General features: G+C 44.6%; 1 protein-coding gene and 1 long non-coding RNA gene across 10 annotated transcripts in view; one reads left to right on the top strand and one right to left on the bottom strand.

Moving 5' to 3' along the window:
- Window positions 1–12,988, top strand: part of LOC110320361 (myomegalin) — a 196,246-nt gene that overhangs the window by 63,065 nt on the left and 120,193 nt on the right. For 6 of the 9 annotated variants that reach the window (XM_021196322.2, XM_029537270.1, XM_021196321.2 and 3 more), the window contains exon 4: window positions 5,562–5,672. In XM_021196322.2, coding sequence (XP_021051981.1) covers window positions 5,562–5,672 — 111 coding nt within the window. Of the gene's footprint in view, window positions 1–5,224; window positions 5,673–12,988 lie in introns of those variants that run through there. The other 3 variants (XM_029537268.1, XM_021196328.1, XM_029537269.1) reach the window with 2 other exon arrangements.
- On the bottom strand, window positions 3,298–5,095 carry LOC115063817. Its single transcript, XR_003843681.1, has 3 exons — window positions 5,013–5,095; window positions 4,066–4,157; window positions 3,298–3,356 (listed from the first exon to the last, which is right to left on the bottom strand). It is a non-coding gene; the product is annotated as an uncharacterized LOC115063817 (long non-coding RNA).

Genomic DNA, 12,988 nt, shown 5'->3' with positions numbered 1-12,988 from the left:
AAGGGAAGGAGGAAAGGAAGGAAGGAAGGAAGGAAGGAAGGAAGGAAGGAAGGAAGGAAGGAAGGAAGGAGGGAAGGAGGGAAGGAGGGAAGGAGGGAAAGGAAAGCGCCTTGCTGACCTGCAGTTCCTAGTCCTCCCTACCCCACCCTCTTTCTCCTATCTCCTCATCCCTACTCTCCCCATCAGAACCTGCCTCAAAAAGGAAACTCTTAGGTTCTCACTGGCTGCCAAGGTCTTCTCAGCAGGGTTCTCTCCAAGTGGTGTGGGTGTGTGCGTGTGTGTGGGGGGGGACAGACTTGAGCCAACTCAGCTCTCTGTCCTCTTACATTTGGCTTCTCCATGTTGCCTCAGTCCATGCAGACCTGCTTATTTCTTTAAGGAAAAACAAGTGCCAGTTCTCTGTGGAACCTTTCTGGACAAGCTCCCCTGACTAATTTATTATGTTCTTCCTATTTGTGGAGTTCACGGTGTCCTTGGGTTGTAATTTTCACATACTTATCAGTTCAGAACTCTTGTAGCAAGTCCAGATTGTGCACTGTTAGCTTTAGTTTGCTAGAGTACTTTATATATAAGTCGACCCGTTTCTAAGGAGAAATGACGTTAGGGATTGCAGGTGGAATTTAAGTCTAATCAAACCCAGGGAGAACAGAGAAGCTAGTAATTTAATTATCGGTCTGGTCATTCATTCAGCACTCATGGACTGAGTGCCTCCTGTACACGAGGCATCAGTTTTGGTACTGGGGGTAAAGCAGACCCACCCCAGTCTTTTCATGGACAGTGCATGCTGACTGAGAGAAATTGAAGGTAAATGGGTCAGTGCAGAATCTAAGAGATCATAATGGGATGGATTCTTAGGGTGACAAGGCCTGCTGGGCTGAGGAGTGGGGTGGGCTCTAATCTTAAATGGGGTGCTTCATAGGAAGGAAATGGGGTGCTTCATAGGAAGGAGATTTGGCAGCTATCTAGGGAGGAGCCCAGCACAGTGATGAAGGACCAGCCGTCTCAGAGGCCCTGAGGAGGAGCAAGGCTCTTTATGGGTTTTGAGAAAGAACAAGAAGAGCCAGTGTAGCTGGGACAGCATGAGCCGGTGGGAACTCAGCAAAGGGAAGAGAAGGGGAGGGGAGCAGTGGGGTGGGAGGGGACCAGTGCACCTGGGCCTGCACTTTAAGGGCTAATGAACCACCATCACCATCTACTTGGAGTCAGACAGGGAGAGGATGGTACGGTGCATTTCAACTTGACCACAGAGGCACTGGGCTCAGGAGAGACGATCAGTATCAGGGATAGAAGCGGGGACAAGGGGAAAGGGGGCTGCTCACGTAACTCAGGGAAGAGGTCGTGGCATCTGGGACACCATGGAAGAGAGGCTGTGGTGGTGGCACCTGCCATCTGGGATCTGTATTTCTAACACACGTGTGTTATAGACGGCGGGGTTTGCAGTCACGTGAGATGGTGTCTGCGAGACAGTGAGTCAGGAGGGACTCAAAGGTTTCGGTCGCCAACCGCAAACCTTGCCTTGCAACACATTGGAACTGGCTCCAACGAGGGAAGAACATTACCTAGATCAGGGCTTAAGACTGAGATGTCACAAGTGTGCGATATTAATGTTCAAGTGGTGATTTCTACCAGTGAGGCTAATATAAACCTCATAGAAGAAGTTCTTCTCATGGGCATATGAACTTGGGAAGGTAAGTGAACAAGATGTAATTTTCCTACAACTACCATTTTAAGCAAGTGTGATTTCTTTGGAACTATTAAGGAAAAAAAAAAACTTTTACAAAGTTCCAAATTCAACAGGAGATATGGAGACAGATTATTTTCTTGAGGTCACAAGATTTATTTACTGCTAGAAGAGAGTGTACTGGGGTCTGAGGGGAAAGGGTGTGCTTCACATCATCCAGAAGGGCAATGGAGTCTATTTTAAGGCTTTGAGGGGAGGGGAGGGACAGTGTCTGGCACTGTGAAGAAGTGAGGAAGGTCTAGTTATTTTATGGCTTAGAGGAGTCAGGGAGTCGTGGAGGAGGGGCAGGCAGTGTGTCCTAGCCCTTTGTGTTTGAGGTATGAAAGTTCTTGGCTCCTGTCATTCTACTGAGATCTACTTTAGGAGGAAATTCTAGGCAATCTAACTCATTCCTAAGAAAGTAGATTAGTAAATCATATCACAAAATACAGAATACTTATCTAGTCATTAACTCCAATGATTATTTTAGGGAGTGCTTTATTAATACAAAGCCAGGAGAATACAGGCACAAAATCAAAATATTCCTTGCCAGCCCCCAAACCACTCTACTCTGATTGAGATAATCGTAAGCAGCCTGAAGCAACACTGTGGGATGACTGTTATTGCAGAAGCAGTCGTCGAGTGTCGCACAGGCTGGAAGAACAGACACATAACTCAGCGGTCCTTTCCTCGGATGGCCATAGATGGGTGGAGAGGTTAGAGTTTAGTTGGGAAGTCAAAGGATTCTAAATAAGCTCAGCATCCCACCAAGAGGGTAAAAGCAACACCAAAAGGCAGCACATGAGCACTTGGTGTTCGCCTGACTGGGAGTTCGAAAGGGGAAGTCAGCCAGGGCAGGCCAAGTGTGCTTTTGATGGAATTCCAACTAAGACCTGAAAGAAGAGAAGGGGTGGAGTGTCTTAAAGAAATGTGATCTAGTGTTCTCTTTAGCCTAAGAGATGGGTGAGTGGCCCACGAAGGGTTCTGACAAGATCTGCATTTTGAAGGCATTTCCTTGGCTACAGTATGAAGAGTTGGCGCTTTGGCAGAGTATGTTTGACATGCTTGGACTCGTGCCGAAGTGTTTGTCAGGACATGGGTTGTGAGGATGGGGCATTCAAGTTGCACTCTCCAGCAAAACTTTGGGTGTGTGGACTAGTTCTTGGGCAGGAAGATTAAGTTAGGGGGTCTCTTGGAAGATAAAAGCATAGCACTAAGAGTGGATAAAACTATTTAGTGGAGAAAGCTTGTAGAGAAAGAAAACCTAGAAGGGTTTTACAGTCATGTAAGTACCGACATGAAGGCACTAGCCAAAACCAATCCAAAGCTACTGACCACCCAGGAAAGGGGCAGGAGGGGTGGAAAGAGAACAAAGGATATAGAAATCAGTGCAGGAAACATCTCTGCTGTAGGGGGATACCCTGAAGTCTTACATACTTTAATTTCTCTAGTTAAAACCTTTTATGAAATTATTATATGTGATTTAAGAAAGAGGATTCAACTAGACAGCCAACACCTAACTACACACTGTCTACAGTCCTTTGAGCAAAATGGAAGTGATAATAACCATTACCCACCTGTTCCCTGTCGTTTCATACCATCTTCTCAGCATTTCGCGTTCTAGATGAGGACAGTTCTGTGTGTGGAGAGGTACACCCTCAGGTCATACAGATATTTCGTAACAGATCTAGTCCCAGAAAGTTTATTAGTGTATGTGAGACACAGCCTCATTAGGTTCTTCAGGCTGACCTCAAACTTCTGGGAAGCAGTAATCCTCCTGCCTCTGCCTCCCAAGAAGCTGAGATTCAGAACTCAGAAAAGTATGTTTTGAGTTTTGGCTTTGTCACTAAATCTCAGTAGACTTCATTTATTCTGAAAGGTAAGGATTTAATGGACATGTAGAATTTGTATGTGCAGATTTTTAAATGAGTGGATTTTCTAAAATAGAACTATTTTTGTCTTGTCATTATAAGACCCATGTTCTCTTCTTACAATCTTGTCTTTTCAGAAAAATAGACAATTCCATTGCCACACTCCTGAAGTCACCTTATTTACTCAAACTTTTTCTGTTTCTAATGGCCACTTGTAAGTTCGGTTGTTGGTGAAGCACTCGTTGCTATCATCCCAGTAGTAATTAGTCATCCTTCCTTCTGGGTCAATGTTTTCCAAACTACAGGCTAAGACTTATTCTCTGTTCAGTAAGTTAATTCAGCAGATCAAACCCAGAAAGACAAATAGAAAATATCAGATTATAATGCACAATTGAATAATTGTGTGTGTATTGCAATGCAAAATATAAAAAGTTTGATAGACGCAAATTTGTAAGACTACAGTTTAGAACACACCTTAACATGTCATGACCAACTGTGTGGCCACTCCGCTCTTTGGGGCTGTCTTCACCTTTGTGTGTGACCTCTGGATACTGGGGAAAGGTTGACTGGAATTGTTATGAAGGTCCAGAAAGAACAGGGAAGATGGAGAGTAGGTAGGTTAGAGAAGTAGATGCTTGAATTAATATATATAAAAAAATTAATTTCCTTTATTTCAGATGTTAACCGTAATTTTTCCAACTTGGTATTACCAAATCAAAAACCTCTTTTGAGATCTGGGCTATGGGGCTGTCTCCCAGTCACCTTCAAAGTCCCATGTGATGTGATATAAATAACACTTCCTGCTAAGGTTGCAGCTGTCACTCAAGGATCTTAACTTGCTTTATGAGCAGGATCTGGTGATGATGGCCCGGCTCCATTAGGCAAGTGCAGGAGTTAGGAACCAGTGAGTGGCTGAAATTGCTGGTCTCCTGGATGGGGGTTGCTGCCTCCCCCTCCCCCTCCCCCTCCCCACCAGCACTCCCACACTCCTTCCCCAGAGGGAAGACCCCTTGGGCTTCCCTTTCTATGCTCACTGAAAAACAGTTTGTAGACATCCCCCTCAGCTGAGATCCACCCTTTCTTTGCGGGTTTGTGATGTGTACGGGGAGCAGAGAGCACGGAAATAAAGACTGAAAGCCTACAGCCCCAGGACTGAAAATGGCCAGGGAGAAAGACTGAAGATCCTGGCCTGGCCGGGGCTGAACTCTGGATCACTAAGGGAATTGAATGCCTCTCTGGTCCGTAGCACCTTAAGATTTACACCTGATAGACAGAGGCTGCTTGGCTCTGGTCACTAGTCTGTGGGCCATTTCGTGGACATGTACTCTTTCCGAAGTTTCAGTCTGCACCCCGCATCCCCCCCCCCCAGGCCACTGCCCTTCCAGTTCCCTCTTGCCTTTGCAACCCCAGTACCACCTTACCGTTTCTGGGAAGGCTTTGAGGGGAGCTGCCGGACCCTCTCTTTCCAAAAAAGTTGTTAACTGTCCCCTGGGGCTTGAGGCTGGGGGCCTCGTTGGGGGGGGGGGGGGAGGGGGGGGGGGGGGGGGGGGGGGGGGGGCCGGGGGGGGGGGGGGGAAGAGAGGGTGTGTGTGTGTGTGTGTGTGGCGCGGGGAGGGGGGTGTAACTTACAGCCCTGTCCTGCCTTGGAGTCGGGTTACTGCCACTTGTGTCTGAGTTCACACAGCATGTTCCTCTGTCAGGGATTCCGCAAATATCTCCCCGAGGTAAAAAAAGAAAGCGCGTTGCGCTCCAGCACCCAGAGTCCAGAGCCCAGTCCCAGGTCCTGGAGCGCACCAACAGCGGCCATGTCGCCTTAGCCTCCGGGGTCCCACAACCTCAGCAGCGTCCTAGCCTGCCCGCTCCATGCCGCGGCCAGGCTGCACCGTGTTCCTGGGGTGAAGGGGGCGATCGGGCATGCTCCTCCCCATGGGTCGCCCACCATGTCTAATGGATATCGCACTCTGTCCCAGCACCTCAATGACTTGAAGAAGGAGAACTTCAGCCTCAAGCTGCGCATCTACTTCCTGGAGGAGCGCATGCAACAGAAGTATGAAGTCAGCCGGGAGGATGTCTACAAGCGGGTGAGTGAGTGAGTCCAGCGCACCGGGGACTGCTTGTCCGTGAGGGACAGGGCTCTGTATCTGAGTGTTTCCCTGTGACCTCAGACAGGACCATTCCCTTCTCTGGGGCCGGCTTTCTTCCTCTTTACAGTGATACAGGAGGGGCCACACAAAGCCAGAGGCTCCAAACCCTGTTGCAACACACCTGGGCTAAGGCATAGATCCTGTGTTTACCCCAGACACTCACCTTTAAGGGCTGGGTGGGGAAGCCCAGAAATTTGCATGTTAAAATGAGTCTGGGGGAAGTGACTCAGGCCTCTTCCTGCTCTGGTGCCTGGGAGAAAGAAAGGTGGTGTGGAGAAGCCACCAAGGAGATTTTTTTTCCCTGAGAAATTCATGTTTTCATTTGAAGGTGGTCAGGCAAGATCCACGTTTCAAACAGAGTATTAGACATTTTAGTCCTAGGATCTGTTTTCGGTAGAATGGAAAAAAGGGGTACCCATGGAACGGTGGAGGGAGGTAAGAGGGAGAATGGAGCTCCTGGTAGGGAGGGCTGTCTTGACTGATGTTGGCAGAGCTGAGGGTGAGATGAGACAGCATGTTGGGAAGGGGACTTGGAGTCCTGATGGGTAACAAGGATTACGTTTCTTGGCTGGCGGGTCACTACACTGATTTCTTCGGGCCTCTTGGGGTCTAAGCAAGAGGTCTGAAGTATGTGGGTGTCTAGTGTTGGTTGCCTCCGATTTTATCACGGCTCCCAATAAATACCCACCTGTCTACACTGGAGAGCTGCATGATCATTACCTTGATCTGTCCGAGAGGCTGGGAAGATTTAGGAGCCATTAGCATTTGGATCTGAAAAACAGCTGGGCTCTGCGAGACCGCACATGATTCAGTTAATATGGACTGCTGAATCTGAGAAAGGCGGTAGTGATGTCTGAGTGACAGCTATGGTCAGTTCATTTAGTATGGACTGGTTGACTCTGGGGATTTTAGTTTCTTTCTTTTTTTTTCCAGAATGTCCGTGTTCCCTTCTTACTCTCTCAGAGACCCCCTCCAACCTCCGCTCCATCTTGTCCCTGGGCTGTGTAGTGAATGTGTCTCCCGGGAAGCTACCAGAGGTTCAAGGGACTTGATAGCTTGATAATGCAGATGGGGAAGGATGCATGGCTGTGCGGTCCTTGGGGTAGGAAGAGCGAACAGATTTCTTCACGGTATAGCAGGAGGAAGTCTTTCCGTGAACTGTTCCCAAACCAAGGCAGAAGGGGCAACTTCTAGATCCCTGGAGGGAAAGGGTTGTTTTCCCCTCAGTCAGGTGATGGCTGCTTGAATCATCTAGCCTCGTTCTCTGCTCTGTACTGGCTAAGGAGAAATGATTCTTCAGGAATCCTCTAGGTGGGATGAGAGAGGGCACCTTCTGTCTTCTGGAAAAGCATGATTGATTAGATTGTGAGGGCTGCCACAGGGTATGGGCTGGGAGTCACAACACGGAGTCACAACACAAAGTCACTGATAGAGAGGACAGTCCTCTCGCTGGATCCATCTAGCTGGTGGATCCCATGCAGGTAACTGTGACCTATCTCTACTTGGTCTTATGAGGACAAAGTGAGAAGGCAACCATTGTTTCATGTGGTTTTAGCAACCTAAAAGCACTGTGTTTCCTTTATTTTCATCTCACCTAGTTTTCATTCAACCTGCCTGTCATATTACCCTTCGCATTTAGTTACAGCTACTCAAATCCACTACAGTATAGTTCTCAACCTTCCTAATGCTGAGACCCTTTAATACAGTTCTTCATGGTGTGGTGACCACCAACCATAAAATTATTTTGTTGCTACTTCGTGTCTGTAATTTTGCTAGTGTTATGAACTGTAATGTAAATAAATATCTGATATGTGACCCCCAAAAGGGTCAAGACCCACAGATTGAGAACCACTGCCCTAAAGGCTGGGTTAAGTGCTGGACAGACAGCTTAGCTGGTAGGGGGCTTCCCTAGCATGTAAGAAGTCCTGGGTCTGAGCCATAGCGCTACATAACCTGGCCACAGTGGTGCATATCAATAATCTTCGTACTCTAGAAATGGAGGCAAAAGATAATCTTTGTTTATATAGAGAGTCTGAAGTCAACCTGGCTTATATGAGACCCTGCTTTTTTAAAAAAGTACTTCAGTTGAGTGTCCTTTTATTTGGAAGGTAGAACACATTGAGAGGAGGTCTTGCTGTGTATCCTGGCTGGCCTCAAACTTGTGATTGTCTTGCTTCAACCCCTTGAGTGCTGAGAGTATAGAAGTGAGTCCAGGTACCCAGCTTGCCATTAAAAAATATTTATTTTCATTTCATGTGTATTGGTGTTTTGATTTGTTTTGACTGGATATCTGTGTGAAGGTGTTGGATTCCCTAGAACTGAAATTATAGACCGCCGTGAGCGCTTATCTGGTGCCGGGAATTGAACTGAGCCATCTCTCCAGCCTCTAATCTTGTCATTTCTAAATTGTTAATATTATCGGTTAATATCCCTGTATGTAGTAATGAGGGATTGATAGGTAACAGCAAAGTTCTGTCTTGACAGAAGAACCAGGGATTCAGAAACACTGCACCAGGAGCCCCAGGTAACTACTAGACAAGCCACGTGGCTTCTCCAAACCTGTTCCAACCTCCACAGAGCTGATACTCAGAATAATGCCGCAGGCACCGAGACACATTTGTTGTATGAATAAATAACAGCCATGAAGAAGACATAAAATTTTTATCAACTGCTTTGTAAATGTAATAGCATCACACTTATAAAAGAGGATAATCATTATAACTTGCTAGTAGTTATTGTGGTATCTTAGAAATGAAATAGAGGTTTGACTCTTTATAATATGATTGTAATGGTGCATCTTCTATTCATACTTGTTCACATCATGATTCCTTTAGGCTGGGAAGATTAATTGGTAGTAAAGCAACTAGAACCATGGGGTAAGTCAAGTGGTTCATGACATCTGTTACTGTACTTAGCTTGATTTCTTTTTTTGTCTCATGTTGGACAAACATTTCTTTAAAAATAAAAAATATAAAACTACACCCATTTAATAAGTTGGACTCTCTGCAAAAGTTTGTGCGTGTTGTACAAGTAATTCTTTAAAGAAAACCAATGCTTATGAATGTATGTACTACACGTCTGTTGTGGATAGATTTTTAATTTAGATTTTGGTACTTAAAGGGAAAAACTACTGTCTTAATGTGAGATGATTAAACATTTCACCATGACAACTTCTGGGAGCTAGGAACTGGGAAGAGGGTCTGTGTTTCTCTTTCCAAGTAGCAAGTCTTCCTTAGGTAGTTGACAGAGAGACAAAGACAGAGACAGAGAGACAGAGAGACAGACAGAGACAGGCAGAGGCAGACAGAGGCAGAAAGGCAGAGACAAGAAAAGAAAGACAGGGTGAGGGAGAGTCTGAGATGGATAAATGCTTTATTGGGAAGAAAGCTATATGGATTTTTTTTTCAGTAAGAGTAGTTGTGAAATCTAGAGTTATGCCAAAGACTAAAAGCCAATTTAAAAAGGGCCCTAGAGTTTCTCTCCTCTGGGCCTATTAGAGAACTAAGAAAATAAAATTAAAAATCATACCAACCATACATTTATTAAAGAGTATTGAGTTACACATTAAAAAACCCCCTGATTCTTTGAAACTAGCTACAATGGGTTGAATATTAAGTAAAATATCCTTGAAGCTTCAGATTTTGTAAATATTAACAATAATTCAACTTCATATATACATTTTTAAAAATTATTTTTTACTTTATATGCATCGGTGTTTTGCGTACATGTATGTTTGTGTAAGGGTATCAGATCTTGGAGTTACAGATAGCTGTCAGCTGCCATGTGGTCGCTGGGAACTGAACCTAGGCCCTCTGGAGGAGTAGTCAGTGCTTTTAACTGCTGAGCATCTCTCCAGCTCCTAAACATTTTTAAGAGGTTATTTACTCTTAGCACAGATAAACAGGAACATACACCTATGGGATTAGGGACCACTTCCCCTCGTGGTAGCCAGTAGTAACTGTAGGTTCAGTCCTGCAAGCAAAGGGGCAGGCTACCATTTTGACTAAATAAATCAAGTTAAGGAGTAACCACTAAGGCATATAGCTCCTGACAGGGGATCAAAGAAAAGAGAGATGACACTGCAGGTGGTCCACAGATGGGTGTGGCCCACTTCATGCAGGACAGGCTTCATGATATTGCAGGATACAGGTGCTGTGTAAGTAATTTCTGGGTGGCGTCATGGCTGACCGTCTCATTTATTACCTAATCCTGCATCTTCTCTTACTAGTTGAATATGTAGCCCTGAAATGTGTGAGATTCACTGCTGTATGACCAACATGTGGTCTCCCAAAAGCACTCTGAAAGCCACCAGTCTTTGACCCCGCAGTGATGATTTTCTTGCTCAGACTTCTGTGCTTTTGTATTTTTCAAATGGAATTTAAAATGTAACAAGGCTGGGTCCAAGAGCAGAAAGTGAAGAGAAATGGAATATTGTCATCCTGGTCCAGAGCAAATCAATGTATAACTACAGATTCCAAAGTACACATGTTTCATGATCACTGGTTTTCTTTAAAGAATTATTTGTACAACTTTCACATTTTTGCAGAGAATCTAACTTAACTGGGTATGGTTTTTGTACTTTTATTTTTCTCTTTTATTTATGATCTTAATTATATACCAATATATTATTATATTACACACATGCACACACACACACACACACACACACACACACACACGAGTACTGGTCCCGTGTTGGATCCCTCTGGAGCTGTGAACCAACCAATCTGGGTGGTGAGAGCCAAACTTGGGTCCCCAGGAAGACCAGCATGTGCTCTGAACCATTGAGCCATCTGACCAACTCTACTTTGCTTTGTCAAGAGATGTTTTTCCAAAATGAAAGTATCAATAATGTTGGAAGATGGAAGTGAATTTGGCCTTTAAATAGAAGTAGAGCGAGCTGTGTCTCATTCCTTTATGAGCTGTGAGCTGCCTGATTCAAGACGTAAACCTCTATTTTTCTCACTGTTAAAGTTTTTAAATTATGTTTTGGGATGTGTCTGTGTCTGTCTCTGTGTGTGTCTCTCTGTCTCTGTGTGTGTCTGTGTGTCTGTGTGTTTGTGTGTTTCTGTGTGTGGGGGGTATGTCTGTGTGTCTGTGTGTCTGTGGGGGGGCATGTCTGTGTGTGTGTGTGTGTGTGTGTGTGTGTGTGTAGCTTGCAGGAGTCAGTTCTTTCCTTCCATCATGTAAGTTCAAAAGACTGAACTCAGGTTGTCAGGCTTAGGGGCAAGCACCTTCCCAGCCTGAGCCACCTTGTCAGACCAGTTTTCTCATCTTTGAGATGGAAGGATCCTATTCCCAGGTAGTCTTTGAGGCTTGAATGTATCACACTTTTATAGCTACGGTAAGCAACCTCCTGACTTTATTGCTCGCCAAACTGTCCTTCTCCTTCTATTACAGTATTACCGAGCTGTGAGTGTGGCACTCCTGGTGTAGAACCTTGGTTCTGCTTCTCTCTGCCTGATTTAACCTGGACAAATACAGACCATTAGCTTTGAATGAAGCTAAGCAACTCCCACCGATGTCATAGCCTTTGTAATAGTTGAGGATGGTACTTCATCTTCATGTTTGTAGTGATGCTAGTATGACCCAGCCTGTGGCACTAAGGTATATAAGAACATAGCACATGCAGCATGTACCATAGTGATGCTCTATAGTAACAGACGATCATCCTTTACCTCATTGTGTGTTTACTGCACTACAATACATAATAATGATAATAATAATATATGTTATAATACAATTATATTATCATCATTGTTATTTCTTGTGTTTTGAGATAGGGTCTCTCAGTGTAGCCCAGGCTGTCCTGGAATTCAACTATGTAGATCAGTCTGGCCTTGAATTGGCACTGAGTGTGTAGACCAGGCTGGTCTCGAACTCACAGAGATCTACCTCCACCTGACTCTGCCTTCTGATTGTTAGAATTAAAGGCATGAATACCATACTTGGCTACTATAAATTTTTACCATCGATTTAAAGTAATCTCCTTTTACTTATCAAAATGGAAAGGTTAACTTAAAAACAGCTTCAGGCAGGTCCTGCAGGAATGATGTCAGAAGTTATTTATCGGAAGAGATGACAGATAATTCCATTAGCACTGTTGCCCTGAGGATCTTCCAGAAGGACAGGATGGACAGGGGTGGGGGTGGGGGAAGGACACAGTGATACAGCTAGTACTAACTCTGGTGGGCTGAGTCAATGCATGCTTTTGTCTTGTTTCTTTGTTTTTTTTTGTTTTTTTTTTAAACAGAAAAGGTTAAAAAGAAAAAAACTGAAATAGAAAGACTTTTAAACTAACAATATACATTTTTTTGTACAACCATTTAGTATATTTACATTTTAACTTGTTATTACAAAAGGGCAAAGTAAAACAAATTAAAAGTTTATAAAGTGGTTACAATAAGCTGAGGCTAATTATTAATTAAAAGAGTTAAAGGTAAATTTGGTGTAACCCAATTATATAGTGTTCATAAATCCACAGTGGTGTTGGGTATCACATCAGGCCTTCCCAGTGACTTCCCTCTCACCCACTGACCATGCCCACCTCCCAGCCCCTCAAGCTCCACTCACAATCAAGGTCCTATACAGATTCCTGTTCTCTATCTTTGGACTGCATCTTATGCTTGGGTGTTTAGGTATGTTGTGCTTCAGTGTTGCTTGTGGTATTCAGCACCTCAGTGTGTTGGTCAATAGCTGTGGAGTGAAATGGGCTCTGTCTGTTCTATGTTGGTTTCTTAGTTGTGAAACCCCAGTATGACACCTGGTGCGTGTTATCATTCTCTTTACTACAGGAGCCCTGTGCACACATCTGCAGTAGGCTTTATCACTATCATCTTTTGTAAATGCCTTTCTCCACTAGCTGCTACCACGGTAGACAGTGTATGGCAATCAAGAGATGTTTGACTTAATGCAGGAATGCATGTGTGCACACAGCTAAAGTGGCGCTGTTAACAAGGTGAGCATTCGAGCTAGAAACTTGAACCAGGCATCCTTTCAGCAGTACCATCCCTTGGCTATTGCTATGCATATCTGGATGCACATAGCTATTAGAACGAGTGGCTTTGGAATAAGTGCAGACAGAAGTATAAACTATGTAACTATGATCAAGAAGGTGAGTGAAGGTGGATTTGAATTCGAGTGGGCTCCAGGGTTTAGTTGAACACCAATAGAGGAAGATGCCTAACATTTATTTCTGATCTCTCTCTCTCTCTCTCTCTCTCTCTCTCTCTCTCTCTCTCTCTCTCTCTCTC

Source organism: Mus pahari, chromosome 4 (assembly GCF_900095145.1).
Source record: "Mus pahari chromosome 4, PAHARI_EIJ_v1.1, whole genome shotgun sequence".
NCBI classification, from domain to species: Eukaryota; Metazoa; Chordata; class Mammalia; order Rodentia; family Muridae; genus Mus; species Mus pahari.
This window is presented reverse-complemented; position numbering and strand designations above follow the sequence as displayed.